Source organism: Cupressus sempervirens, chromosome 3, assembly GCF_028749045.1.
Source record: "Cupressus sempervirens isolate cs-2001-9-10 chromosome 3, ASM2874904v1, whole genome shotgun sequence".
NCBI classification, from domain to species: Eukaryota; Viridiplantae; Streptophyta; class Pinopsida; order Cupressales; family Cupressaceae; genus Cupressus; species Cupressus sempervirens.
This window is the reverse complement of record NC_143120.1, coordinates 881,111,064-881,138,237: the sequence shown is the minus strand read 5'-3', so window position 1 is coordinate 881,138,237 and position 27,174 is coordinate 881,111,064. Positions and strand designations below refer to the sequence as shown.

Below are 27,174 nucleotides of genomic sequence, written 5' to 3'. Positions count from 1 at the left end.
ATCAAATAATAACTACCATTTGATACCGCCACATCAAAATTAAATGACAATTACCCTTAAATACCACTATATAAAATTAAGGCATCACATACCACTGTATCAAGTAAGGCATCAATTACCATTGGATTATTTAGGGCTCCTGATACCATCGTATCACTTAGGACTTCAGATACCACTGTATCACTTAGGGCTTCAGCTACCGCTATATCAGTTCTTTTCCTTTTGATTGCTTAACTATGGCAATAACATAAGATTAGAAGATATGCTCATATTTATTATTCATATAAATGAAAGATTGATATAACAATCCATTAGATAAATCTTTCTCTCACATCTAAATGTAAAATAACTGTAATGATGAGAAAACTCAATTAATCTTACCCTCTTCTTGCATATACTTCATAAAAGTAAAACTACCTGTTTCCTAAAACAATTGAATGCATAGCTTATCTTTGTTTGTTGTATGTCCGACAACTCGAGGAGAGGTGAAACATTGTCAGGGGCTTAACCACCCAACCTTAGATCATAACTTTATTCCCTATACAATATCTAATGAGAAAGGTCCTCCCTACCTGGAATTGGACTTGGAACATCTGTCATCTACCGAGCAATCCTAGTATCTATACCACTCGACTTGACAGCAGGAGATTACAATGACCATGCGTGAGCTATTAAATGATATTATTTTGGATTAAATGTATCATATCTGACTTTCATTCTCTAGGTCATTACAGACTCCATCTCACCTCTTCACCCTTTTCCATGGCTATATAATCAGTGAATCTTAGGTGTTTGGATCTCAGAGCAATTGGCTTTGTTAATTATACAAGAAGATTACCTGCATCCAGCATTTCACAATCTGTGATTAAATGATTATGTTCTTTAAATATTCCAGAATTGATTTTAATATCCATTGGCATAATAATTTATGGATCCTTACCATGGTTACTTGGCTTTCACTTGCCATGAACAAGGTTAAATTTAAAGAAGATCATTCTGTAAATTTAAACAAGATATCATCATGATAAATGCTGAGAATTGTTGCTATGAAATTTGATGTTATTGTACTTTTTATTTCAAGTTTATTGCATTGGAAAAACTCTCCCATAAGAGATACTATTCGACTCTTTTATGATGAATCGGGAAACTATGAAGTAAGAAGAAGATTCATTAATCATATCATGGATTATTCAGCAAACTTATAACGTAATCATGGGTAAGAAAGATAATCCTGAGCCTAGCCAGCTGCTATAGAAATAAATAAACATAATGGAATGGTAATCCCATGACTTGTTAATGATTCGGAAATGTTTTGATGATATGGAACTCTGTTTGATCTCTTCAGCTGCTTGAGATGTCACTTTCAGTGCTCTTAGTTGTGAATCTCAGCCGGAATTACTCGCATGGCAAGGAATAGATGTCGCTCTGTTTGTTCAAGTTATTAATCGATATTTGCAGGGGTAAATCACTGTATATTGCAATGAAGTTGGCTAAAGCAATCTGGAAGTAAAACTGCAAAAGGAATCTGGAACTATGGAGGTAATGCGTCTAACACTTCCCGTGGCTTCCATATAAAGGAACAAGCCATGACTTCTTGGCTCCCATTGGTTACAAAAAGATTATTCGCCCATTCGAATTCCAAGTATTAAATCTATTGGAAAAAGAGAGGGAAAAGAAAATAAAAAGGTTGGAAGAGAAGTTGGAAGGATTATAATACAATTCGAATTGCTAAATATTAAATTGATTTTCTTGCCAAGTGTTAATTAGTTGAAAGCAAGAAATTTAAATGGAAGATATTTAAATGGAAAGAATAGAGCTGGAAGATTATAATTCGAATATTATAATTCAAATGTTATTATATTTTGAATATTATTATAATCTTATATTTATTTATGTACATGTAAATATATTAAAGGGTAACATCACTTTATTAAATTATTATAATAAAATGGTGCCATATCATTTTTATATTTATATACACTTATATAAATATATCTATTATAATAATAAGGTGAAAGATCATAAAATCCTTTAAGGTACGTTTTATATTTTAACTCAATTATTTATGTTTCTCTAATTATTTATTTAAATGGCTCATGCGGGTCCCACAGATGTATCCTGTTTCAAGTCGCTAGGTTCTCAACCCATTTGTCTAGTGATCGTGATGCTCCTGTGCCTAATTCTTTTCTGACAATGCTTCCACCCATTCGACGTGCTTTCTGCAAAGAAATTCTCCATAGTTAAATTATATATTATTTAATCATAAATAATCATAACGGTTAACCATCTTCTCCATTCCATGAATTCGTGATAAATGATCAACTAGCTTGTTATCTTCACTTGAAATTATAACGACTAACCATCTTACCATTTTGCAAGATTATAACAAATTAAACTGTCAATTGACTTCATGTGAACCTCAACCGCTATATTTTAAATTAGGTCAAAAATTGTGATGTAACATGGTGATACCCTGACCTCAAATCAATTTTTGAAAACACTATTGCTCCTTTCATTTGATCAAAAAGATCATCTATTCTAGGAAGTGGATACTGGTTCTTGATGGTAACCTTATTGAGCATTCTGTAATCTATGCATAATCTCATGGTCCTGTCCTTCTTTCTAACAAACAACACTGGGGCTCCCCATGGTGAAACACTAGGCCGGATCAATTTCTTGTTTAACATATCTTGTAGTTGTATTTGTTACTCCATTAATTTTGTGGTAGTCATTCAATATGGTGCTCGAGAAATGGGTTCTACTTCTGGTATCAAATCTATGGTAAAATCAAAGATTGAGGAAGGTGGTAGACCAGGAAGTTCTTCAGGGAATACATCTTGATAATTCTTTAGATAGGGATTTTTTTCTTCGAAAGATTCCTTTAACTTTTCTCTAATTTCTCCATCTTCAAAAATGTAGTCATCTCCATATGTGGTGTTTTTAGAATCTCTCATATCTTTAACTCTTACTATGAAGATCTCACAGTGTTTTCTTCCATATTTCTTAAGTTGCATAGCAGATATTTGCTTTGATTTAATTTCATGTTTAATCCCTACTATGCTGGTAGGTCTACCTTGATCATCTAGACAATTTACAGTTCTGGCAAGATAATCCACCTTGGCCTTATGCTCACTGAGCCAATTAATGCCTATGATAATGTTGTATGACCCAAGAGGTGCTACATACAAATTCAATTCCGTGGAGAAGTTTGGAAAATCAACTTGAGCCTCAAACAGACAATGCTCTACCTTAGTACTTAACTAGTTTGCATATTTGACTGTCCATGGTTTTGCCATAAAATTGGATCTCTTTGTAAATCTACTTAATAGTTTAGGTGATATAAAATATTCAGAAGCTCCAGTATCAATTAAAATTGAGACAGGGTTCTTGTAGGTCTTACTCGGAGTTTCAATCAGGCCTATTTGTTGTTTTGCTTGTCTATTGTCCAAGGCTGCATGTATCCTTTGCTGATAAACTGTCATGCCCAAACTACGAGGGCAAAAACACACAATTCACGAGTGTCAAGTGACACTATAAGAACACAGTTTACGAACATTAACATTTACTGGTCACAGAAAGATACATACATACATCTCACAATTAAAATACTTGAATTACGAACAACAAGGTTTCCAAAATTAGCACATAGAGATCAGTTTTGTTCCTTCGTCGGTTTTCTCGGCTAAAATATCTGCACACTCATTGCACACATCAGTAGTCCCATAAAATCACATGTATATATATATACGTGTCAGAAATTCACATAAATTGAAACATACATCAATCAAGGTTTCTTTCATCCTACTTAATTCTTAACCATTTAAAATCTCTTAAATCAAAGTATCAATCCTACATTTACTAATTTCATCAACATACATATACATAAAACATTAAATGACAAACATCAAATCTCTGAAAATAACATCACACAGCATGAAATAATATAATATGTTCAAAGCATCAGATAATGTCTCGACATCTCGAGTCGTGAGTATCAAAATAATAGTAATGTATCACTATGCTACGATGGGTCGGGGCGAGGCCTCACATCCTTCCCCACTAGGCATGAACTTCCTCCTAGAGTTCATCAAAAGACAAGGGTATTGAAATTGCATCCGTGCTGCATCCTCCCAAAAAAATCGTGACCTCATCGTGACATTCCCACTAGACCCTAACTTGGTCCAGCTCTCGACCTCGAGGAGCTAGGGTCTGTTGGACAATAATATGGATAGGCTCTAGCGCTAACTGGCTGACCAACTCCACCTATAGCCTCAATAACTGTAGCCTGATGCTCAGTCTGGCGGTGGCTGCGAAAACTCTGTGGGACCTGCCCATGTCTCCAACTGTCGGCTCTGAAAAAGCCCCTCTCTGACCACTGGATGACTGTCCTTGCGGACACTCTCTAGCTATGTGACCCATGCCACCACAAGTGTAGCATGGTCCTCGGGTATAAGATCATGCATCCTGTGATCCAGATTGTTGTGGGCCTCCTGACCTGCGAGACCCACTGTATCCACCCGTGGAAGACTGCTGAGTCTGCACTGACTGTGGTGGTGGGGTATGTACTTTCTGATCCTGCTGTGATTGCCACTGCTTGGGCTCAGAGCCCTGGTAACCCTGTGAGAGTTCTTGCTGCTGCTGCTAAGACTGTTGGCCCTTAGAGGACCCTGGTGTATAGTTCTGATTCCCTTTCCAAGGGGGTTTCTGCCGGGTAGAGTTTCGGTTCTGAGACCGATCCCGTGATTCCTGTCTACCTCGAGTATCCTCTGCCACTAGTGCTATCTCCACTACCTGTCTGAAGGTGGTAGGGAAGGCCATCCGAACTGGACCTTGAAGTGAAAAATTCAAACCTATGATAAAGCGATGTACCCGTAGTTTATCGTCCTTCATGTATTCCACATAAGGAAGGAGCTCGAGAAACCTGCTCTCGTACTGAGCCACTGTAAGACCTCTCTGATGAAGAGAATGAAACTCCTCTATCTGTTTCTGTCGGAAATGCTTTGACAAGTACCTCTCTCGGAATCTTTCTAGGAAAGACTCCCATGTGAGGATATCCATCCTCACTCCACCTATGATCTCCTCTTGATGCCACCAATTGGAAGCATCTCCTCTCAACTGATGAACTGCTAGGCGTGCCTTTAGATTACTCCCATAAGGGCGTAACCCAAAGCACCACTGTAGGCTCTGCAACCATGCCTCTGCTACTGTCCCCTCAGTGGAACCCATAAATAATGGTGGCCCAAGTCGAATCAATTCCCTAATATCATCTCTTACATGTCTAGGAGGTCTGTCAAGTGGGGGTCTTCTCTGGTGTATTGACTCACCTTCATGCTCATCCTGCCCCTCTAACTGTCTCGGTGGGGGACTCCCAGTCCTCTCTTTGCCTCTGGGCCCACCTCCTCCGGGTCCCTCTGCTTCCACTACTAGAATCTGCTGAACTGGCTGAACTACAAGTACTACTCTCTGCTGAACTACACCGATCAAAGTTTGAAGTGCATCTATAATGTCCTAGTTCGGGTTCGGTGGTGGTGGAGGTGGAGGTGGTCCATCCTCCTGTCTCACTCTACCAACTCTCGCCCTACGACCTCTGCCTCGGCGGTTGCTTCGAGTAACAGAAGGCATCCTACACAATTTAATGTTTAGTTTTAAGTTTCAGAAGCATAATGGTCTAAGGTTCCTAGTGTTGAAACACGGGCTCTGATACCAAAATGTCATGCCCAAACTATGAGGGCAAAAACACACAATTCACGAGTGTCAAGTGACACTATAAGAACACAGTTTACGAACATTAACATTTACTGGTCACAAAAAGATACATACATCTCACAATTAAAATATTTGAATTACGAACAACAAAGTTTTCAAAATTAGCACATAGAGATCAGTTTTGTTCCTCCATTGCACACATCAGTAGTCCCATAAAATCACACGTGTATATATATATATATATATATATATATATATATATATATATATATATATATATATATATATATATATATATATATATACGTGTTAGAAATTCACATAAATTGAAACATACATCAATCAGGGTTTCTTTCATCCTACTTAATTCTTAACCATTTAAAATCTCTTAAATCAAAGTATCAATCCTACATTTACTGATTTCATTAACATACATATACATAAAACATTAAATGACAAACATCAAATATTTGAAAATAACATCACATAGCATGAAATAATATAATATGTTCAAAGCATCAAATAATGTTTCGATATCTCGAGTCGTGAGTATCAAAATAATAGTAATGTATCACTATGTTACGATGGGTCGGGGCGAGGCCTCACATAAACTTGCTGTTGCTGTAGAAGAGGTGGTCGTTGCAGCTGATTGGTGTTGGGTCTGACGGGGTATTTATTAGCATAGTCATCTCCACAATTGAAACATCCTGAAGGTGGCCCCTTCCTTTCATTACTCTTATTATTCTTACTTGTACTAAAATTACTTTTAACATCTTTGACTCCGTTTCCTTTTGATTTTGGCTTGCTATACTTGAAGTCCTTCAATTGTTTTTCTGGGATCTAGTATCTGCACCTTCCATATTCTAGTTTGTTTTCCTTTTATTATCTCGGATGGAGTCATCCTTCTTGATTTTGTATTCCAGTCAAACAACCTCCTTTAGAGCTTCCTCCATAGTTTGAGGAGTGAGAACGTCAACTGCTCGTCCTATTCTGTTATTCAGACCCATAATGAATTTTCTCACATTCAGATTTTTATCTTGTTGATATGGTGGTACATACTTCAATAGTCGGGTAAATTTCTCCTGATACTTATGTACAGTCATGTCTCCTTGCTTCAAGTTTTGGAAGTCCAGAAGTTTTTGGTCATAAAAGGTTTGGGGTAGCTAGCGATTCCTAAAAATGGTTACAACTTTCTCCCAAGTAATCTCATTGGTTTTAATGTTTTGCTCAACTTTGGTGTTTCCCCACCAAGTTGCAGCTTCTCTAGTAAAGTGGTATATTCCCCAAACCGCTCTTGAGGTTTCTGAGAAGTTCCTAATTTCAAAATACCATTCCATTTCAATTAACTAAGCCTCTGCATCCTCTCCGGACTCAGACCTGGCAAATTTGGGTGGTTTGATTTTCTTAATATCTGTTGATAGATCAGCCACTATTTATTGCTTCTTTTGTTTTTCAGTTTGAATAGGTGAAGAGATTTTTTTATTATATCTGGAGACTTTTGTCTTTGTTCTAAAAGGAGGTGATGATTGTGTTTCCTCATGGTTATGCCCCATTTGGGCTGCCATCTCATTCATTCTCCTTTCCATATTATCCAACTTCAGTTGTGTTTCTTGCAAAATCTGAAGTAACAAATTAGTGGATCATTGTGTGTTTTCACGGACCATGTGTAATTTGCAACGTTCTCGTTGCTATTCATTTTGTTTTGCTTACTGGTTTAACCTGTGAATTTACAAAATGTGTGTCATTTTATTGAATCTATATATATTTATATATATATTTTAAGTGTACCTACAACAAATGGGTTTTGCGAATGCATAAAACACATGAATTAACCTAATTTATTTAATTAACTTAATACTTTTCCGCTACATTCATGGCAGCATTATTTACAAAAATTTCCTCTATTGAGGATATTTACATCATAAAATCTAATCTTGCTTCTCAGCATTCAGTTTTGACTCAAATCTGTACATATCCCGCACCATCTAGGATCTGTGAAAATGCAGAAGAGAGTTTCCCTGACGAGCGTTCTAGTTTTGAATTAGTTTATTCCTATATGCTGCTTTACTAGCAGGAGTCCACTTGACTCTTTTTCTTCATTCGTTGCAATGCTTGGTTCAGAGTTCCGTTATCTTGGGGCATGGAGTAGCAAGTATAGTCAAATTTTGGCATGTTTTTAATTAAATAGGGGAAGATGGGATGTCAACCCTTCTTGTGGGGTGTTTTACGTACTTGCATCTGTACAATTATTCTAAATTTTTTTTAGGTTTATATGGAAGGTAGTGTGCCCTAGGTTCAGTGTTGAACATAGCGCTCTGATACCATATGTAACAAATGGTTTTTCATATCGAAAACAAAGACGGTTTAAACAAAGAATTTCCAACATTCATAAATAGACAACTGAAATCCTTTTCATATGACATTAACTGTTTTTAACAATTAACTGAAATAACCATAACCATATCAATGTTCATCTAAAAATAATTAGTTTAACGATTAACTGAAGATAATTGTATCCATAATCATGTGAAAAAAACTAACAAATGATTAACTAAACATAATTGTATTCATGATCAATTGAAATAACTAATTTAACGATCAACTGAAAATAACTGTATTTATGATCAACTGAAATAACTAATTTAACGATCATCTGAAAATAATTGTGTTTATGATCAACTGAAATAATAAAGATCAACTATCCTTTCTTCATACAAATAAGCAAATGCCTAACAAGAAAAGAAGGAAAGAACTTACAAGATTCATCCGATGGATTTTTAGCGGGTTGTGCAAGCCTTGGCTTTGGTGAGAAGAGAAACATTGACATAGGCTTAACCTCCCAACTTGGGACCATACTTATCCCCACACTTTCTATAAAATTAGAATGGCCCTCCCTACCTCGGGATTGGGCTTGGGATGTTTTTAGTCTAGCCTATCCGCATAGTTATGAAACGAACTTGCTTGCACAACTAGTGCTATTGACATCAAGTGATCATTAGATGGCAACTGTGCCTTAAACTACCTTGGCCAAGGATTTCAGATGGGTTCATTGATCCGATCACCACCGCTCGACTTGACAACAGGTTTCATTATAGGGATGAGCATAAGCTATTAAGTATATTTCATTTAAATTATTCATGTTTGATAACTCTTGTGCTTTCTTTCAGATTTATTCCACCTCTTCACCATTCATGGCTACACAGCCGGTGAATCCTAGGTGTTTTGGAAGATTATGAGCATTCTACTCTTTGCGCCTGTTCACCAATTCATAGCTACACTGCCGGTGAATCCCAGGTGTTTGGAAATTTATGAGCATTCTACTCTTGATCATTGTTTATATCTTTTATCATGAATTGTGACAAAATAAAACATGTTCTTGAGATCAGTATCATTCATCCAGGTTCTTATTACACTTGGAAACTCTTCCTTAAGAGATACTATTCAACTCTTTTTATGATGATTATGGAAGCTATGAAAGTAAGAAGAAAATTCATTATAAATGACAAGGATTATTCAGCAAGCTAAATAACGTGATCATAAATATAAGAAAGAAATTCCAGTGCCTAGCCGTTTGTTGTAGAAATTGTATTTAAAACAATGGAATGGTAACTCATGACTTGATAAGAATTCGGTATTGTTTGAAGAGCTTGCAAATTGTTCAGTTCCCTCCAGTTGCTTGAGATGTCACTTCAATGCATAAAATCTCTAATTCTCGGCCAAAATACTTGCATGACAAGGAGTAAAAAACGTACTATTGAACTAGGCTTAACAATCGATATTGTAGGGAATCGGTGGAAGTAATTATTGGTAAATATGTAGAAGTCGGGTGTTATGGAGGCAAAGAGATTTTTGAAAAACGTAACAGCAAAATGAACATTGAGTATATGGAATATGTGTTATCCGTCTCTCTCACGACTTCCATATATGGAGAGTGATCAGGAATTCTTGGCTTTCGTAACATAAAATATTATTTGTCAATTCAAATTGCCAAGTGTTAAATCGGTTGAAAAGAAGGAAAAAATACAAGGTTGGAAGAAAGAGTTGGAAAAATTATAATTTGGTTTATTTTTATAATATATATTTACGTACGTTCATGTAAATATATCAATGGGGTGACATCATTTTATTAAGTTATTATAATAGAATGGTGCCATTTCATTTTTATATTTGTATGTACGTATATATATATTATAATAATATGATGAAAGATCAAATAAAATCCCTTGAGGTATGTTTTATATTTTAATTAGATTATTTTATGTTTTCTTAGATTATTTTCTTAATAGCTCATGTGGGTTCCACAAATGTATCCTGTGTTTAATTTGTCGGGTCCTTACCAAAGAAGTTTAAGGTCATACCTACCAATCCTGATGATTGAACTAAGCGAGCATCCCATTCCGATGATCCCATTTAACAATGCTTCCCCCCCTTCATCTTCTCCTACAATCACTCATAAAAACACTTCTGCCATAATAACAATTCTATAATAATTTCATATAAACATTTTTAAAAGACTTTAAATTACTATTCATAATTTCAAAATCAAGCAAGTGCTAACATCAAATAACAGTTAATGGTTAACGACCATCTTCATTAACAGTTAATACAACATATATAAATAACTACTTATTTCACATGATCATGAAAGAAGAATCCATTGAATCCAATAGTTATGAGCAAGTTTAAAAATTAGGTCAAAATTTTGGGATGTAACAAAAGAGAACTTGCACAGTGTGTCAATGGCTAAAAGAGACTCAACAGAGTATTACAATGGCTCAGAGACATGAGAAATTACAGTAGTACGCATGGAAGCAATACTAGAGAATCAGAGAAAGATCAACCCTTACAAAGATTACAAAATTTGCTTTTATAGCTCAGGCATAATTGAGGTACTTCTAATTGAAGTTACTCCACAACTACTGCCATTAACTGCTCAGAGAACAATTAAGGCGATCCAAAACAAAAGATCTGATTTGGTACACTTGCAGAGGCATGAAAATCATGAAACCTTGACAGGAGCAAACCCTGAAGTGATGGAAACGGTGCCAATCAATGCTAAAACTCCCCAAAATGGATGATTAGACAGTGGGAAGAGTGTCCTCTGCGCCGTTAAAACCTAGCATTAACTTGGAGTGGTTGGGGTTGATCAGGAAGATCGGATTGTGCAAGAAAACCCAATCTTCCTTCATTTCTGGCTTGCGAATCAGCAAGGTCAATCAAGTCAACTGAATCCTGCAACCAAGATGAGCCTCGTGGACCAATAGCATTATTTCTTTTCGCCACCTCACAGAGTCTCACGTGTTTGACCATGTCATGTTTAACTAACCGCACCACCTTCAAACTTAATCACGATGGGTTATAATATTGTTAGTTCTAACTGCGATGTCAACCTCACTATGTCTGCTTAAATGGGCTTGCCGGGACATGTGGCAAGACCTCGCTATGTCGCTATGACTAAAGGTCGATCATCTTCACATAGCAAGAGACGTTGATTCTCCTCCATCTAACGGCTTTGAAAATTTACCAAACCTATCAGTGCATCAGCCAATAGAAACATGGCCCTTTGCCAACCTATTTGACACTGACCCACCACACCGCAACCCACAAAAGGAAAGGACCCACTTGCCACATGTCAATTCGTCTCTATGTCGCTATAACTAAAGATTGAGCAACTCTCCAAAGTGATAAAGAGACCACCCATGATTTGTTTGCATCGGACAGTAGAAGGTAGAAACTAAGAACATGTGGCCCACGACATTGACCATGTCAGAGACTTGGCTAATGAAATGCCCACCATATGCCAGCTTTGTCCGACTCATCACTTTGTCATCTTGCGGCCCACACAACACAACATTGACATGGCAGCGCAGTCAGAAGATGACCCAGTGAAGAAACTCGGACCCACACAGACATGTGGCGCGATGTCGCTTTGTAACATGAAATAAAGAAATGCAACTCCACAAAGCGACAAATCGACAATCGTGGATCATGAAAAGATCTGACGATGAGTAAAATGCATTGAAGGAACTGGCCCAAACCTTGCACAGTCATACCTTAACCAATGAGAAACCAACAAATTGCCAACATGCCCTGACAATTGCCTAGTTGCTCTGACAGGGAGGGGTCCAGCGAAATATATGCTTTGAGCCATTGCTATGTCGCATTAATTAAAATGCTTTCAGCTTTGCATAGTGACAAAACGACGATCGTAGATCATCTTCGATCCAAGAGGATTTGATAGTGGATGAAACATGTGGGTCACCTTTAAAACTGTCAGCACTTCAACCAACCAAAAGCCTTTTGTATGCCAACTCAGTCTGACTCATTAGCACAGTCAAAAGACGGCCCACCGAAGAAACTTGGACCCAGACATCCACGTGGCGCGATGTCACTTTGTTGCTTGAAATAAAGAACAAGCACTTCTACAAAGCATCAAAGCGATGGCCCTAGATCGTTAAAAGATCTGACGACGGGGAAATTGCGGGCCCATGGGAAATAAACTTAGGAAAATATGGAAATATAATAAGGTTTTTATTTCGTTTATTTTCGTATTTCCATTGGCATTAGTTAATAAAAAGTGGGATGTGACTGTTGGGTGGACCTATCATTTGAATTCAAATATTTGGTGGGGAGGCAAAGATGGTTAATAGTTATTTATGCTTGTATGTCTCTCACGAGTTGTTTCACATTGAGCACTTGGATACAACTATGGTTATGTGGAACACACTGTCACAATTAATCAGGCAAACAGATGAAATCCAAGGATGCTGATGCTTTATTCAAGAAATCTTTGTTGGATAATACTCTGAGGGCCTTTTTCTTACTACAATCCATTTTATCTTCTACTCTTTTCACTTGTTTGGGTTTTCTCATGGTTTATTGTATTTCTTTTCAACTGCCTTTATTACATTTCTTTAGACGTTACTATTCCTTGAGTGATACATTGTGATTAGACATTTATATCATACATTTTTGTTTGGTGTACCTTCTGTGGCCCTATTTGCCACTTTAGCCACTAGTGGATGTTATAATTTGATTTATGTTTGAATTAACAACTCTTATGCAAAGTTGAACTTCAATGCATCTTTTTGGATAAGCTATGGCTAGATTAACATTGTTCTATTAGTTTTCTGGGAATGATTGTGTAAGTTTTTTTGTCATCAACATTTTTAATCATACTACATGATCCATCATCATGATGCAAGAGAGTCAAGGAAAAAATGAAAAAAAACTCCTCGACTCTCATCATCATCATTTTTTTCATTTTTTCCTTGACTCTCTTGCATCCTAATGATGGATCATGTAGTATGATCCGATATGTTGATGAAAAAAAAAACTCATCCTGATGATGGACCATGTAGTATGATCCGAAACGTTGATGACAAAAAAACTTACACAATCATTCCTAGAAAACTAATAGAACAATTTACATGGCTTGTGGAAATCTGATAGTTTAGATTAACATTGCTAGATTTGCTATTTTTACCAAATTACTAAGATTTAACTTGCTTAGTGCAATTTCATTTCTAGAATCTAAAATGAACAGTGCTAGTGCTATCACAGATATTGTTTACTTCCAGAAATAAAGCAGCAAGAGCAAATAGACCTCTTTGAAGTCTTGCATAAAGAAAGAGAATCACTGGGTAATGGAAATTACTTTTTAGCTACATTATTGAAAAAGCAACTTACTTCTAAGTAGGTGTGGTGCTTTGGTAACCTTATCTACTTAGTTTTAATTCAGTCCTCTACTCCAAATTGTTCTCTTTGACCAATCTTGTTTGTTGATTTTGGCTATTGGAAATATTCGCAACAAACTGAATGAAGCAAAATGCTGTATTGGCAGCTTTTGTGGGATACCTGATTTATTTTAAGAATTTATTGTAATTATTATACATGTTCAATGTCCTTTATAATACGATAATGCGAATTGACAAAGTAGGAATGAAAGCTTCTGATTCAAACAGTAAAAATTTTGATTCCATATGTTTGATGAAAATTGTAGAGTGAAGCCAACTTCTGTTGCCAATACAATCTTGTGACAAGTAACATGAATATATTTTAATTAAACTAGACTTTTTCAGTCTCAACAATCTTTACAATGGCTAGCAAATGTTTTAAATCTCATATTGAGTTGTTAAAAATAATATAATATTTAGTAGTATTTTTAACTTGAAGCATCAGTTTGTGAATACTTCTATTTAGTATTTTGTGTATATTACCTTAATTTAGTCAAGTGAAACGGTAGATTGTGCTCAATATGTATGATCATTCTTGGTATTTGTCACTCAGAAAAATCTAATTTTAAAGATGACACTGCATGTACAACTCTCACATTAAGTCTAACAAACTCTGTTCTCTGTCATTAGTTTCCCATAATTTTATCTATCGAAGTACTTGAAACTAGAGACTTATTTTCAACCATTGAATCATGATAGGCTATTGATTGGCTGATTTGTAATCTTCTGTTTCGTTTCTGGTTTTTTTGGGTCCACAGAAAATGTGAATATTTTCATTTGGGAACAGCATTGAGAGGAAGCGATACAAGATTTTCTGACTTGAGTTATATTTTCATTTTCTGTGCAGTGATTCAAAACATGTGCCAACTGCAAAGAGCATGCACCAGGCTCATAATTTGATGTTGGGAACAGATGCCAACTAAAGAAGGCATATAGAAGTCTGATAATTTCTTCTTGTACAAGGAGGCAATATGGAATACAATGGCTGCTTAATGGCAATTGCAAAACCATTTGTCAAGAAAACTTCTAAGAACCATTATGTTCACATAACATCTTGTATATTGGTTCTCATACTCCTGCAGCTTTGGGCATATGAAAAGAAACCTGAATGGTTATTATTCAAGTGGAAGGGATCAATTGATGGAAATTATCCATCATCCCATCATTTTGAAAATGCCAATGAAAACAATTGGTTAGCAAGCAGTGATGTGGATGATATTTCAGTGAAATGTGTGTCAAATAATAAATTAGAATTAACTGATACAGAAACTCAGTGCTTGAGAAAAGCTTTTCTCAGTAAATTTGCAGAAAGACATTCTAGTCTCAACATACAAGAACAAAATGCGGCAAAGAATAATCAACTTTTAAATTTTCTTGTTGCGGCTCTGCATCAAAATTGTAGCAATCAAGAAGGAAAAATTGAGAAGGAAGTCTTAGAGCATGACGCTGAAGTGCTGAATTTCAAATTGAAGGATTTGGAAAGTAAGCTACAAAAATCTGTGACATTTTTACCTTTAAAAGATACAAGGTTTGCGGGATTGACGGATTCTGAGCACACCTGGTTCATGAGCACTTTAAGAGTAATAAATGATGATGGAAAACTTGAGTTTTTTTCCTTTCCATCAGATATCTCCGACGACAGAATTCTCTGTCTCCAGGGAAGGAATGCTCATGATGGTACCCAAAATTCCTATGGATTTGCCTGGAAGATGCATTTGCCAATCAATTCAACTTTACTTCCTGGTCTGACATTTGTATCTGACAACTATTATGATTACTTAAATCCCTGGCACAGCTTGACAGCATTAATAGGTTTTGTAAATTGGTACAAAGAAAATGAATGTGCATCACCAGAAAGATTTGTTCTTTATCACTGGGGAGAGCTTGTTAAGACCATGGGCTCCTGGGTTTCAAATATCATGGATGCTTCCTTGGGTCGCCATGTAGAAGTAGATTCCTTAGAATATGGTGATGGGCCTGTTTGCTTTGAAAAGGCTGTAGTAATGCGTCAAGGAATTGGCCGTTTATCCTCAGATAAAAGAATTTTGTTGTTTGATCTGATTCGCTGCAAGGTACGGAAATTCTGTAGTGCTTCTGGAGGACAGCGCTTTATTGATGGGATCCAAGTTGTTAATTTGACGCTTCTTGCACGGACAGGGAGCAGATCTTTTGAAAATGTGTCTGTTGTTGCAAACGTCTTAGAGAAAGAATGCAAGAAGGTTTCTGGTTGCAGTTTCCGTCTTGTGCATATAGCTAATTTAAGTTTCTGTGATCAGGTATTGCCCATTTCTTTCTTCATATATCTCCTCATTGTCAAGTTAATATTTTCCTTTACATCTTTTGTCTATGAATTGTAATTGTGCATCAGCCTATGCCTTTGTTACCTGCAAAAGGATCGTTGTTTTAAATTAAAGCCCCAAATATATAATTAGTTAGGACAATCCAATGTCTCAAATATTGAAGTGGATTCCAAGTTCTTACATGCTGCACAATTTAAAGATAGGAAGCTTGGAAGTTGTTCCAATGCGTTTTCCAAAAAACATAATGCTCTACAATCTGACAACAGGAGGCGGATGTGTATACCTTAAACTACTGTCTATGTCATGGGAACATTTACTAAGAATTGTTTAAACTTTTGATGCGTAGTTCCTTGAAACTTCCAAATAAACAACATTTGGAAAAATATATATATACCAGGCCACACTTCTTCAAAGAAAGAATAATATCTAGAATCCAGATAACTTGATGTCATAATAAATTTTATTTGTCACTCAAATTAGATATTTCTTGGTACTCAATCTCAGCTTTAGCCCAACCTCTTAGTTGGGATTACCATTCTCATCTAAGTTGGTAGCAGACATGATCATGCAATTAAGATTATAATAGATTCCACCAAAAGCACTGAGAAGAACTTTTAACATCCATGAGGCTAAACATTAAAAAAGCTAATTAACCCACATGTAAGTACATTTGGAGATCTATTTTCCAGTAGTGATAATGATCTGAGGGGACATCCACTTTTTTAAAATGATAATATAGGATTCTCTTAAGATCTTCCCCAATAACCCTTCCGAGTCATGAAGTACTCTTAGGGATCACACAAGATGCCTCGAGCCTGCCCATCAAGCCCAGTAGCATGGAATGACACTTGCCATTCAGTCTCTTGTCCCTCTTAGGTCACCACTACTCAAATGGACCTTATACTACTTGCCATGGAATCTTATCATCATTATACATTCCTACTATATTACTGATTGTGCATATATCTGAGGCAATGGGATATCTGTATTTATCAAATGAAGAAATTTAACAAATTAACCAATTTATAATGCAATGCACTATGCTTTCTACCAAAATATCAGATTAATATATATATTTCTGATTACTATCTAGTATTTATATATGATGTGTTTTCAGATTGTATTGAGATGAAGTGCTGATTGATCTAATGCTTTCTTCGATGGTCTGATTTGATAAATGTTTGAATGATTAATATAGACTGATTGAATTGATGAAAGAACAAATTGTTGCTCTGTTTGCTTGACTCCCAACAGATGTTTGATGGATGATTCAATGATTTCCTCTGATTTGATGATTTGATATATTAGTGAATGACAATTGAATAAATGGGAAGTCATAGAGTGATGATTGAATGAGTGCTGATTTGATGTATTGGCGAGTGATGATAGTTAAGTCCCTCGAATGGTTAAAATCTAAGTCACAAAGTTCAAATTCAAATTTGAGTCCGTCGATCATAAAATTTGGATGAAATTTGAAAAGGGTAAAAATTCGGAAAAAAAATCGACATTAAATTTAACTTACATAAATTTATTTATTTTTAAATATAAGTAAAATAAATCCACAAAATTGTCAAAATAGTTTCGACATTGCTAAATAGTTAAACTAAATAGCTCAATATTATTTTAAAATAAAATAATATTCTTATAAATAATAATATTATACTACATTCCACAAAATTCGGATGAAATTCGAAAACAAAAAAAATTCGCTGAAATTTGAACTTAATGGATGAAATTTAGCAAATACTGTGACTTAGGTTAAAAAATATTTGCTCCTTAATACTTTATTGGTGAAAGAGTCACCACCTTTCATGAGAATCGAGTCATCAGTTTTTGTTGTTGCCTTTGAGAATAATATATTATTCCCTCAAACTGATCTCCCTTGCATCATCCTCAAATGCAACCTTCTACCCTTTATATCTTCCAATGCAAGGGAGAAGTCACACCTCTCCATCATGTCTGCCCATTGGAAAGAGTCACAACCTTCCACAGTTGGCACTCTTAAGAGTCACAACCCTTCATCATTCCCCCTCTTTGAGAGAGTCACAACCTTTCATGGTTACAGCCCTTTGAAAGAGTTGTGACCCTTCATAACTTTTGCCTTTTGAAGGAGTTACTTCTTATATTCTTCTCTATTACTTCTTTCTTGATTCACACCTTCCCTTTTCTCTTTTTTCCTCTCCCCCTTCCAAATGAAGCTGCCTTCTCCCTTTTATATCTCATGTTTGAGGGAGTGACAACTTTTCATCTCATGTCTTTTGACGGTTCCTTAACCAACTTGTAGTTATGCTATGTTTAATTTTATTGTTTATATTTATTATTTAATTTATTTTTTGTACTTTTATTCTTCAATTTTATTATTATTGTTTATTATTAAATCCTATTTCAAAAAGGGGACATTACATGCCTCCCTTCCCAAAATTACTTGTCCTCAAGCAATGTTAGTGATATCCAAATCCTTCAATTTGAGGGTTGCTTTACTAATTCTTAGATCTCTTTGTGACATTTTTAGATTTTGCTGCAACTTTGATATTATCTCATATATCTCAACATGTAGTAAATGTTGTATTTTTTGAACTGCCATTCCTTGTTAATTTGTTGATAATATGTCAATTGAACTGGTCTGTTCTTCAGTGGCTTTGACAATTTAGTTTCTGTTGTCTATTATATCATTGAGGATCTTCTCTTATCTACTTTATGTACTCAAGTTTTATGTTGGGTCTGAGTTTTTTTAGTAGCAGGAGACTGGTGGTCAATACCAAATTTACTAATTAAAAAAAATGCATAAAGATAAAGACCACGGCAGCAGAAATATTTATTGGGATTGACTTGACAAACAAAAATATTTTATTTTTTACTTAATGGAAAGATTAAAAATGTTCAAATACTTTGAAATATAGAGGAAATACTATATTTTTAAAATATCATGTCAAATAAAGGGAAACAAATGCTGCTTTTTTCATCTGGTACAGCTTAAAATAATTTTCTTTCTTTGGCTTTTAAGCTTTTATTAGGCTCCAAACCTTCCAAGAAATGGTAGTATTGAGCTCATAAAGCAGCAATTAGGTCTTGATTGAATAAAAATGTAGGGGATTTCAATGAAGAATGAGTGCTCTCGATTGTGCCTAAGTAATCGAATATTTGGTTACTTGAAGAAAAGTAAAATTTGCAGTAAATGCTAAAAGTCTTTTTACTGAAAACTCTAGAAATGAGTATTTTATTTGAAAAGAGAACAAACCGGATTTAAAAACAAGAGTTTGTTTGCAATTAAATTGGTTGTAGAAGAAAAAACTGCTAGCCTTGGAAATTGTTCCAGCGAACAGAAGAAAAGGGCAATCCAATCCAGATCAGGACTGCAGACTGGGATGAGCCATGATTGATTGAAGATTTTCGCTACTATGGACTCTATGCTTTTCTTTGCTTCTTTGTGACATGAATCTCCACACTAATCAAGTCTTCCATGTATTAGCATATAGCTCTAGAAAATAAAACTCTAGTATAAGATTAAGATGATCCAGAAATGTTCACCTTGATAAAATTTGTTATGGAATTTTGTGCACTAAACTAATTAAGCATTTATTCTAATGACTGTTAATAAATGATGGATAGTGGTTTTCTTTGAATGCATTATTAGTTTTTATTCTCTGGTTACTGGTATACAATATACTTCGAAAGTCTCACCTTTGTATTAATGGGTAAAAAGTAACATGTATAATATATTTTCAAACAAGAGGAACCATTCTTGTACCTATACCTATACAATATAAACCTGACCAAAGTGGTTGAAAAAATTGTTTCCTTGCAGATCATTGTAATGAGTATGACAGATATTCTGGTAACTGTTCATGGAGCTCAGTTGACAGACATGGTCTTCATGGACAAGAACAGTAGTATAATGGAAATGTTCCCAAGAGGGTGGTTGGAACTTGCAGGAAATGGACAATATGTGTTTCAATGGCTTGCAAGTTGGTCAGGAATGAAGCATGAGGGAATATGGCGAGACAGCGAGGGACCAGCATGCCCAAACCCTGAGAAAGGAAGTTCTCATTGTTTCTCCTTTTATAAGAATTTGCATGTTGGCCACAATGAAACCTATTTAGCAAACTGGACAGCAGATGTCCTGCAGAAGTTTAAAAACAGGACTAAACATTTGACTGACAATGGTTTCAGCAAATTTATTCCAGTTACATGTCCTTGTGATCATGCAAATACTGATTGATGGCCATCTCATTTGAGTCTTATTAGGATCTAGACTTACATTTGAGTTTTAATTATACCTACCTCATGGCCCCTTCAAGAATATGCAGCAAACCAGTTCAAGGATCTAGACTTACATTTGAGATTTAATGATACTTTCCTCATGGCCTTTTCAAGAATATGCAGCAAACCAGTTCAAGGATCTTGGTTTTTTGGAGCTGCTGATGATAACTAATTACCTCAATGGTACGTTAAGCCACCTTTCTCATCAATTCAGGGATTTGTAGATTACTGTTGCATTTTTAGCTCATTCATGTATTATTTGCCTCAAATAATTCTGTTAATCAGAATGAGCTCAATGCAGGTTCTAATAATTGACAGGAAGCACTCTTCCTGTTATAATTTGGTTTTTACAGTTTTCATGAGCTTGAAGTGTTTATGGACTCTACCAAAACATACACTGCATCAATAATATCATATGTAATTTGATTCAGAAGAAGCTATGACTGGCCAGCTATTTATTTAGTAAAATGTCAAACATTGGTGATGGTTGCCAGATTACATGCCTGAGTATCAGGATATTTGAAGTTCAAAACAACTAATAGCTATTCATCCTACATTGAAGTTGTCGGTGCAGGTATGGGTACGAGTTCCCGATACGTGAATACAGCTTTAAAAAATTGCTTTTGGGTATTTATTTATATGCACTTCATCACTGATCAACGCCAAATGCAAAGATAAATGTTAAATCCCAATTGATAGTTCATAATTCCAATATTAAGACATGTGCCATATCATATATGAATGGACTTCATCATTGATCAATGCCAAATGCAAAGATAAATGTTAAATACCAATTGATAGTTCATAATTCCAATATTAAGACATATGCCATATCATATATGTTTAGGTTCATGATTCATATGAAAAATATGACTTAATTGTCTTCTATCTTCAATATAGTTCACCAACCATTAAAAGGATTTAGAAAAATATCACCATCAATTGTACTTTTAGCTGCTGCAACTTCAACATCATTTGAACCCAAACCACTACTAGCAATTTTTTCACAAATTGTATATGTTGTATTTATGATTGATTCTAAAGGTGTGCACAACTTATCAGACATTAAAAAGATGGCTGATCATTTTAAAGAAGTGTGGCATACAACTCACAATGAAAGTATCTAGAATAATTGTGTTGAAATCTGAATGGCATAAAAAATGTTCATTTAGTCTGATACACCACATATGCACAGGAGGGCCGCCCATCAAGCTGATATATTGTTAGATTTCAAAAGAAGCAAATAATTAGTCTACACTTGTCACGATGAATATCTAATAGAAAAAAAAAATATCAATTTACAATGTTCTTAGAGCTGGTAAAACATAATGAAGCAGCAATTTGGTCAAACAAAAAATGAAAGAAAAGTATCAATTGAATTATATGGACTTACACTATCCTAGAACCCTGCCAATTGTCAAAAGTAACTATGAATCCAGTTTTAATTATCAGGTTAGATAACCAGGCATGCTAATTGTGCATGTATTATGAACGTTGAAGGAAACAAAGCTTCCAGATGTTGGCGCCCATTTTTAAATTTCAAACTAGTTTTTGGTGCTTGTTTTCATTTCTCTGCATTTTATATATATCCAAAATATATCATGTAATAGTGAGAGTAAAGTATGATGTAGAAACTAATGTAATAGGCTTGAAGAAGTGACACAATTAAATGAATGTTGTTTTTCTCTGCCTGTTCCCTGTTTAGATTTATAGCATGGTATAAGATCAGTTCTAAATATCAAATGTGGTATTAGAGCATTAATGTTTTCAAACATGATATCAGAGCCCAAGGTTAAAAATCCTGGAGAACTAAATATTTCAGAGTTGATGGTGGATTAGGGCCAATGACTAGAGAGCTTTTGATGGTTGAATCAAGCTGATGGTTAGAGAAAAAGTAATGGCTGGAGAGAAGAGGTAGATCCCATGGTAGCTTGAGAGCTGAGATGAAGACAATGAGAAGAGGTGGCTACAAAATTAAAGCTTGAGTAATGATGTTTGTTGAAATCTGTGTATTGCAATGAGCGGTTTGTTACTAAGAGATTCATGATTTTTAATTTTGTAAACTTAAGAAGCTCGAAAAATGCTGATAAGGTCAGTATTTATTATCATTGTGTGTTGAGTAGTTTCAATATCCAATGGAAAATTAGATCAGGTAATAATTGATACCATACTTAACAGGTCCTAATAGCAAAAAATGGTTGTTTAGAGTAATATTTCTACAAAGAGGAAAATGTACGATAATTTGTTTCATGCTTTATTAAGCTTATAGTTTTTTATTAAGGAAAATAGGTTTTGAAGGGAACCTAAAACCTTTTACAAATTATAAAATTTTCAATGAAGCCCAGACCAAACAAAACTACAAACCAAAGGTGAAACAGGTCACCGAGTAAGACAGAATGACTAGGGTAGCATCGCAGATAATATAGTACTCATCAGCTACACAAACAGATTTTGAACGGGCACCTGAAGCCCCATGGTAAAAAAAGAGGAATAGACAATAAGTTCTTTACCATGTCAGACAACAAAGAAACAACAGGCCAAAAGAGCCAGGAAAACCAAGGAAAGGGACAACCACAACTATAGTTGAAGTCGCTATTAAGAAACGTTTGCAAAGAATGTGAATGAAGTTATATGTGTAAGTTTCTTTAAAAGGTAAAGATTTGTTTGTTACATATGTTTTGAAGAAAGCCATAAAGAAAGCTTGAAAGGATACAATAGTAAGTTGTTGAAAAATGATAAAATGAGTTTAGTTTCTTGTGTTTCAATGAGAAAAGTTGGAAAAAGAGTAAAGAAGGAAAAATATAATTTAAAAGAAGAATTGATGAGTGTCAAAGAATCCAATTCAAAATTGATAAAAAGTTTTTTAAAAGTTGAAAAGAAAAAATGTGAGTATTTATGTCAAGTTCACGATTTAGAAAAAGAATTAAACAAAGTTAAAAAGAGAAATGAGGAGTTAGAAGAAAAGTTAAAGTTGTTCAAGACGATGTTATGAAAAACAACAAGGCCTTTCAAGAAAAGATGATGAAATTGGAAGAAGAGAATAGTATGGTGAAAAAGGAAATATCTAATTTGAAACAAGAGAATGAATGTTTGAAATTAAAACCATTTGTATGTGATGTATCATGTGACACAAATGATTTATGTGATTATGTAATTGAAAAATGTGATTCTAGTGAAGCTAAAAGTGTTTGTGATAAAAAGTGTAGGTAGGAAAGTGATAAGGAGTATAAAAAATTTGTTTTATATAATAAGAAGAGTGTTGGTTTGAAGATAATAGAGAATATGGGTTATGAAGGTAAATGATTAGGAAAGCATGAACAAGGAATGAGAGAGCCTATTGAGCCCATTTGGAGACCGAAAAAATGTAGGTCTTGGATATAATTATGGTGATAAAAATGTTGAATATGATGTGTGAATAAATATGTTCAACATGATATATGTGTGGAGAAATCAGCACAAAAGAAGAAAGAAATCAAATGTGCTCATTGCAACAGATAAGATCATAATAAAGACATGGCAGGACTTGCATCCATGCATAACTTGTGGTTTGAAAAATCATTATGAAAAGATGTGTTGGAAAAGAGAATGAAAGAAAGAATCAGTAAGAGTGTGTAAAAATGGATTGTGAATGGATCTATGGATCTAATTGGAAAAAGGCTTATGGATAAGTTCAAAAAGTTATATAAATTTCATGCGTGAAAATGTTAGCAATTATAAAAAAATTGAAGGACTACAACAACTCTTGGAAGATTAGATATTTAATAAAGGAAGAAAAGATGATGGAAAGTGAAGATACAATAGCAACAAATAAAGAAGTTTGTATGGGTGTGGCAATGGTTTAATGAGAGATGGAGAAATTGAAAAAGTACAATGCATAGTGTTTTTGGAAAGTAAAAAAAGTTGCAAGCTTTGTAGAATTGAGGTTATAGATTTAATAAACTGCATTAGTTTGAGAAATGCATGTGAATGAATAAAATAACTTTTAAAAGAGGAAGAAACTTATATGACACATAAAAATGGTGAAGAAGAATATCTAGTGTGGAAGATAATAAAGAAAGGAATGATAAATGAAAGGCAAAGGGAAATGATATAAATAAATAAATATGAAGGAGTTGAAATGTGGAAAAATAGAGAAAATAAATGCAACAGGATGTGATGGCAAGAAAAAAGAATAATGAAGATAGAGGAGCAAAAACAAAAAAATATATAAAGATTAAAATATGATCAAGTAGATTGGTTTATAATAATAAAGATGACAATATGGAATGTAAGCAAGAGTATGATGTGGAGGAAATACAAGAAATGCACAAATGGATACAAAAGATTCTATTGCAAAGGGATGACAAAAATGAATTAGAGATAAGCTCATTGAATGGCTAAGAGAAAGAGAATGATTGTAGAAACAGTCATGTTCCCACCCTATAAAGACAAAAGCAAGAGGTTTTGGGTGAACGAGTTGTGTTCCACCATACAAAAACATAAGCTAGTGGATTTGGGTGAACCAGTTATGTTCAACCCCACAAAGACAAGAGGTGGACCAATCATGTTCTACAAAAAAAAAATGGTCATTTTAGGGACATTTCCAAAATTGCCAAAAAGGGGATGACTCAAGGGACAACGAAAATCCTGTCCTCGCATCCCCATTTCATCCCTGGTACGAATACAACTCCAAAACCATAAGAGACGTGTCTCCATAGAACATCACTTTAAATAACTTAATATTGTATCTATAAATTATTTTATATAATATACTATTTTATAATTATACTATAAAATATATTATGATTATATAAATAGTAAAATTTTATTCAATGGAGTGGGTGACTGGTTTGTGGACAAGAAAACATCCTCTAGTATCACAAGCTAGTTGTAGTTACTGATGACTACATGAGCCAATTTAGTTCCTTTTTTTACATTGATGATTAATTGTGATAAAGGGATGATCATTTAATGATTGAAGGTCAATGGCATTTACACCATGTTTGCAAGGAGATCATGCCAAATAGATGACATGTTTGGGAACTAATTGCATATTGGAAGGGTCTAGAATTGGACTTGCCACGTATTATGAATGCTAAATCAAGACATTTAAAAGTGATGAAGTTAATGGAAGGGCATTGGAATCACTTATACCCGTTGAAACCCACTAAGGGTTACCTCTAGAAGAAATTCATATTCAACAAAGGTTTTCCCTCCATTAGGGATCAATTGGGGGAGAAATTAGTTGCTATGATGAAGTCAAGGCATTAAATAGTATGAAGAGACATCATATATGTGGAGGATCTTAAGAAAATTTCCCTTCACCATTCCTTGATCAACCAAAGGTGCCTAATTCATTAAATTGCATTAGGTTTGAGGTGGAAGATTCTAGATCAAGGGATGGATGAGAATGTGATGCAAAAGGCAAGACAAATAGATCAATATGCATTTAGAGGTGTGCCCTTCATCTAGGTGGTTAGGTTGGAAAGCATGAAACTAAGAGCAATATGGATGCTAATTTCTCTTTGCATATGTTCAACTAGTTGCAGGATTTCAAGGAGGATTGTTAAGAGAATGAGAGGAATTTTTATAATAAAGAAGCCACACTTTTGGTGATTTTTAGATATAGTTTTTGGCAGACTTTATGATGACACATTAATGTAGACATTTCCTCAACATTTTTTGCACGAGATCTTCAATTTGGGACACGAAAGGAGGCTTTGTGGATGCTATGGATGTGTGTACTTCCTTAGTGGTTTGGAGGGACGGTGTCAATAATTGGAATGGTGGAACTAGATGTCAAGTTTATCAAATATTTAGTAGAGTACCTAAGAGTATAAGTTGGGTGCTCTTCATGGCAGGCCCTTTTGAATAAAATTTGAAGAATTGCTAGCTATGGTTTTGTAATCTTTTACTCTTATTATTAATATAATAGACAAATTATCATTGATAAAAAATAATATTAAGATTAGGGTCATGGTTAGGGTCATTGGTAGCATTATGTTTAGGGATAGAGTTAGTGTTACTAATAGGGGTAAGTTAGTTTAGAGGCATTATTAGGCTAGGCTGAGGGTCATTTTGAGGCTTAGTTTAGGGTTGGAGATTTAATTAGGATTAGGTATAAGGTTAAGGTCAAGAGATATGTTTAAGGTGAGGACTAAGATATATAGTTAGGATTAGGATTATGCTTAGTGTTAGGATTAGGGATATAGTTAGGTTTAAAGTTGGGGTTAAGGTTAGGGTTAAGATTACACTTAGAGGAAGGACTATAAATATAATAACTTGATAATGATAAGGTTTACCTTAAGATGAGGGCTAGAGTTATCATTAAGATTAGGATAAAATTTAGGTTTAGGATTAAGTTAGGGTTATAACTATTGTTAGGTTTACATCATGGTTTGGGATAAAGTTATGGTTATGTTTTGGGTTAAAGATATATTTAGGTTTAGGGTCATTATTAGACTAGGTGTATGGCTAGAGTGGTTAGGATTAAGGTTAAAAAATATAGGTATATTTAGAGTTAGCGTTATAGTTGGGGTAAAGTTATAGCTAGATGTATAGTTAGGGTTGTGTTAAGAGATGAGTTAGGATTAGAGTTAGATTTAGCATTGGGGTTAGAGATACAATTAGGGTTATAGTTGGGGTCAAAGATATAGTTAGGGTTATAGAAAATTAGGAAATGAGTAAACCTTACTAGGACACTTGAGCTAAAAAGTGAAAGTCATAAATAGTAAGGGTGTATAATAATTTTCTCATTTTATCTACAATCAATGAATTTTCAAAGACATATAACTAGTTTAAATTCTTTAGGTTAGTGTATAAATAAATGGCTTCGTGGAATAGAGGGAAATCCTACATATTATAAATTGTTTGTAAACGTAAGAATAGATCATTTCATATCTTAAACTATAAAAAGATCCATTTCCATTTTCAAAGTGGAAAGGTACTTGATTACCTAGATGGGGATCTAATGTAAGGCTTCAAGAGCTACTTTGACAAGCAACAGGGCTAAATGCTAAACCCTAAATTAATTTGTCGCTTGCCAATAGTAAGGGTTTTTTAATTCAATTTAATTAGTTATTATTTTTATATTTTTATACTTGTGAGTTGAATATTAAAAATAATAAATTTTAGAATGTTGTAACTTAAGCTTAAATTTTATAAGTTTAACTTGCACTATAAAATTTATGGCA

At 34.6% G+C, this 27,174-nt stretch overlaps 1 protein-coding gene across 4 annotated transcripts in view; it reads left to right on the top strand.

Moving 5' to 3' along the window:
• The window catches only part of LOC149569608 (uncharacterized), a 36,049-nt gene extending 15,329 nt beyond the window's left edge, over nt 1-20,720 (top strand). The window contains exons 2-4 of one of the 4 annotated variants that reach the window (XR_016362784.1): nt 14,290-15,718; nt 19,548-20,185; nt 20,304-20,720. Coding sequence is in view for 3 of the 4 variants with exons in the window: in XM_089822291.1 (XP_089678417.1) it covers nt 14,414-15,718; nt 19,548-19,961 (1,719 nt within the window). In the remaining variant the exon portion in view is untranslated. Of the gene's footprint in view, nt 1-13,269; nt 13,406-14,289; nt 15,719-19,547 lie in introns of those variants that run through there. The other 3 variants (XM_089822292.1, XM_089822293.1, XM_089822291.1) reach the window with 3 other exon arrangements.
• The last annotated feature ends 6,454 nt before the right edge of the window (nt 20,721-27,174 follow it).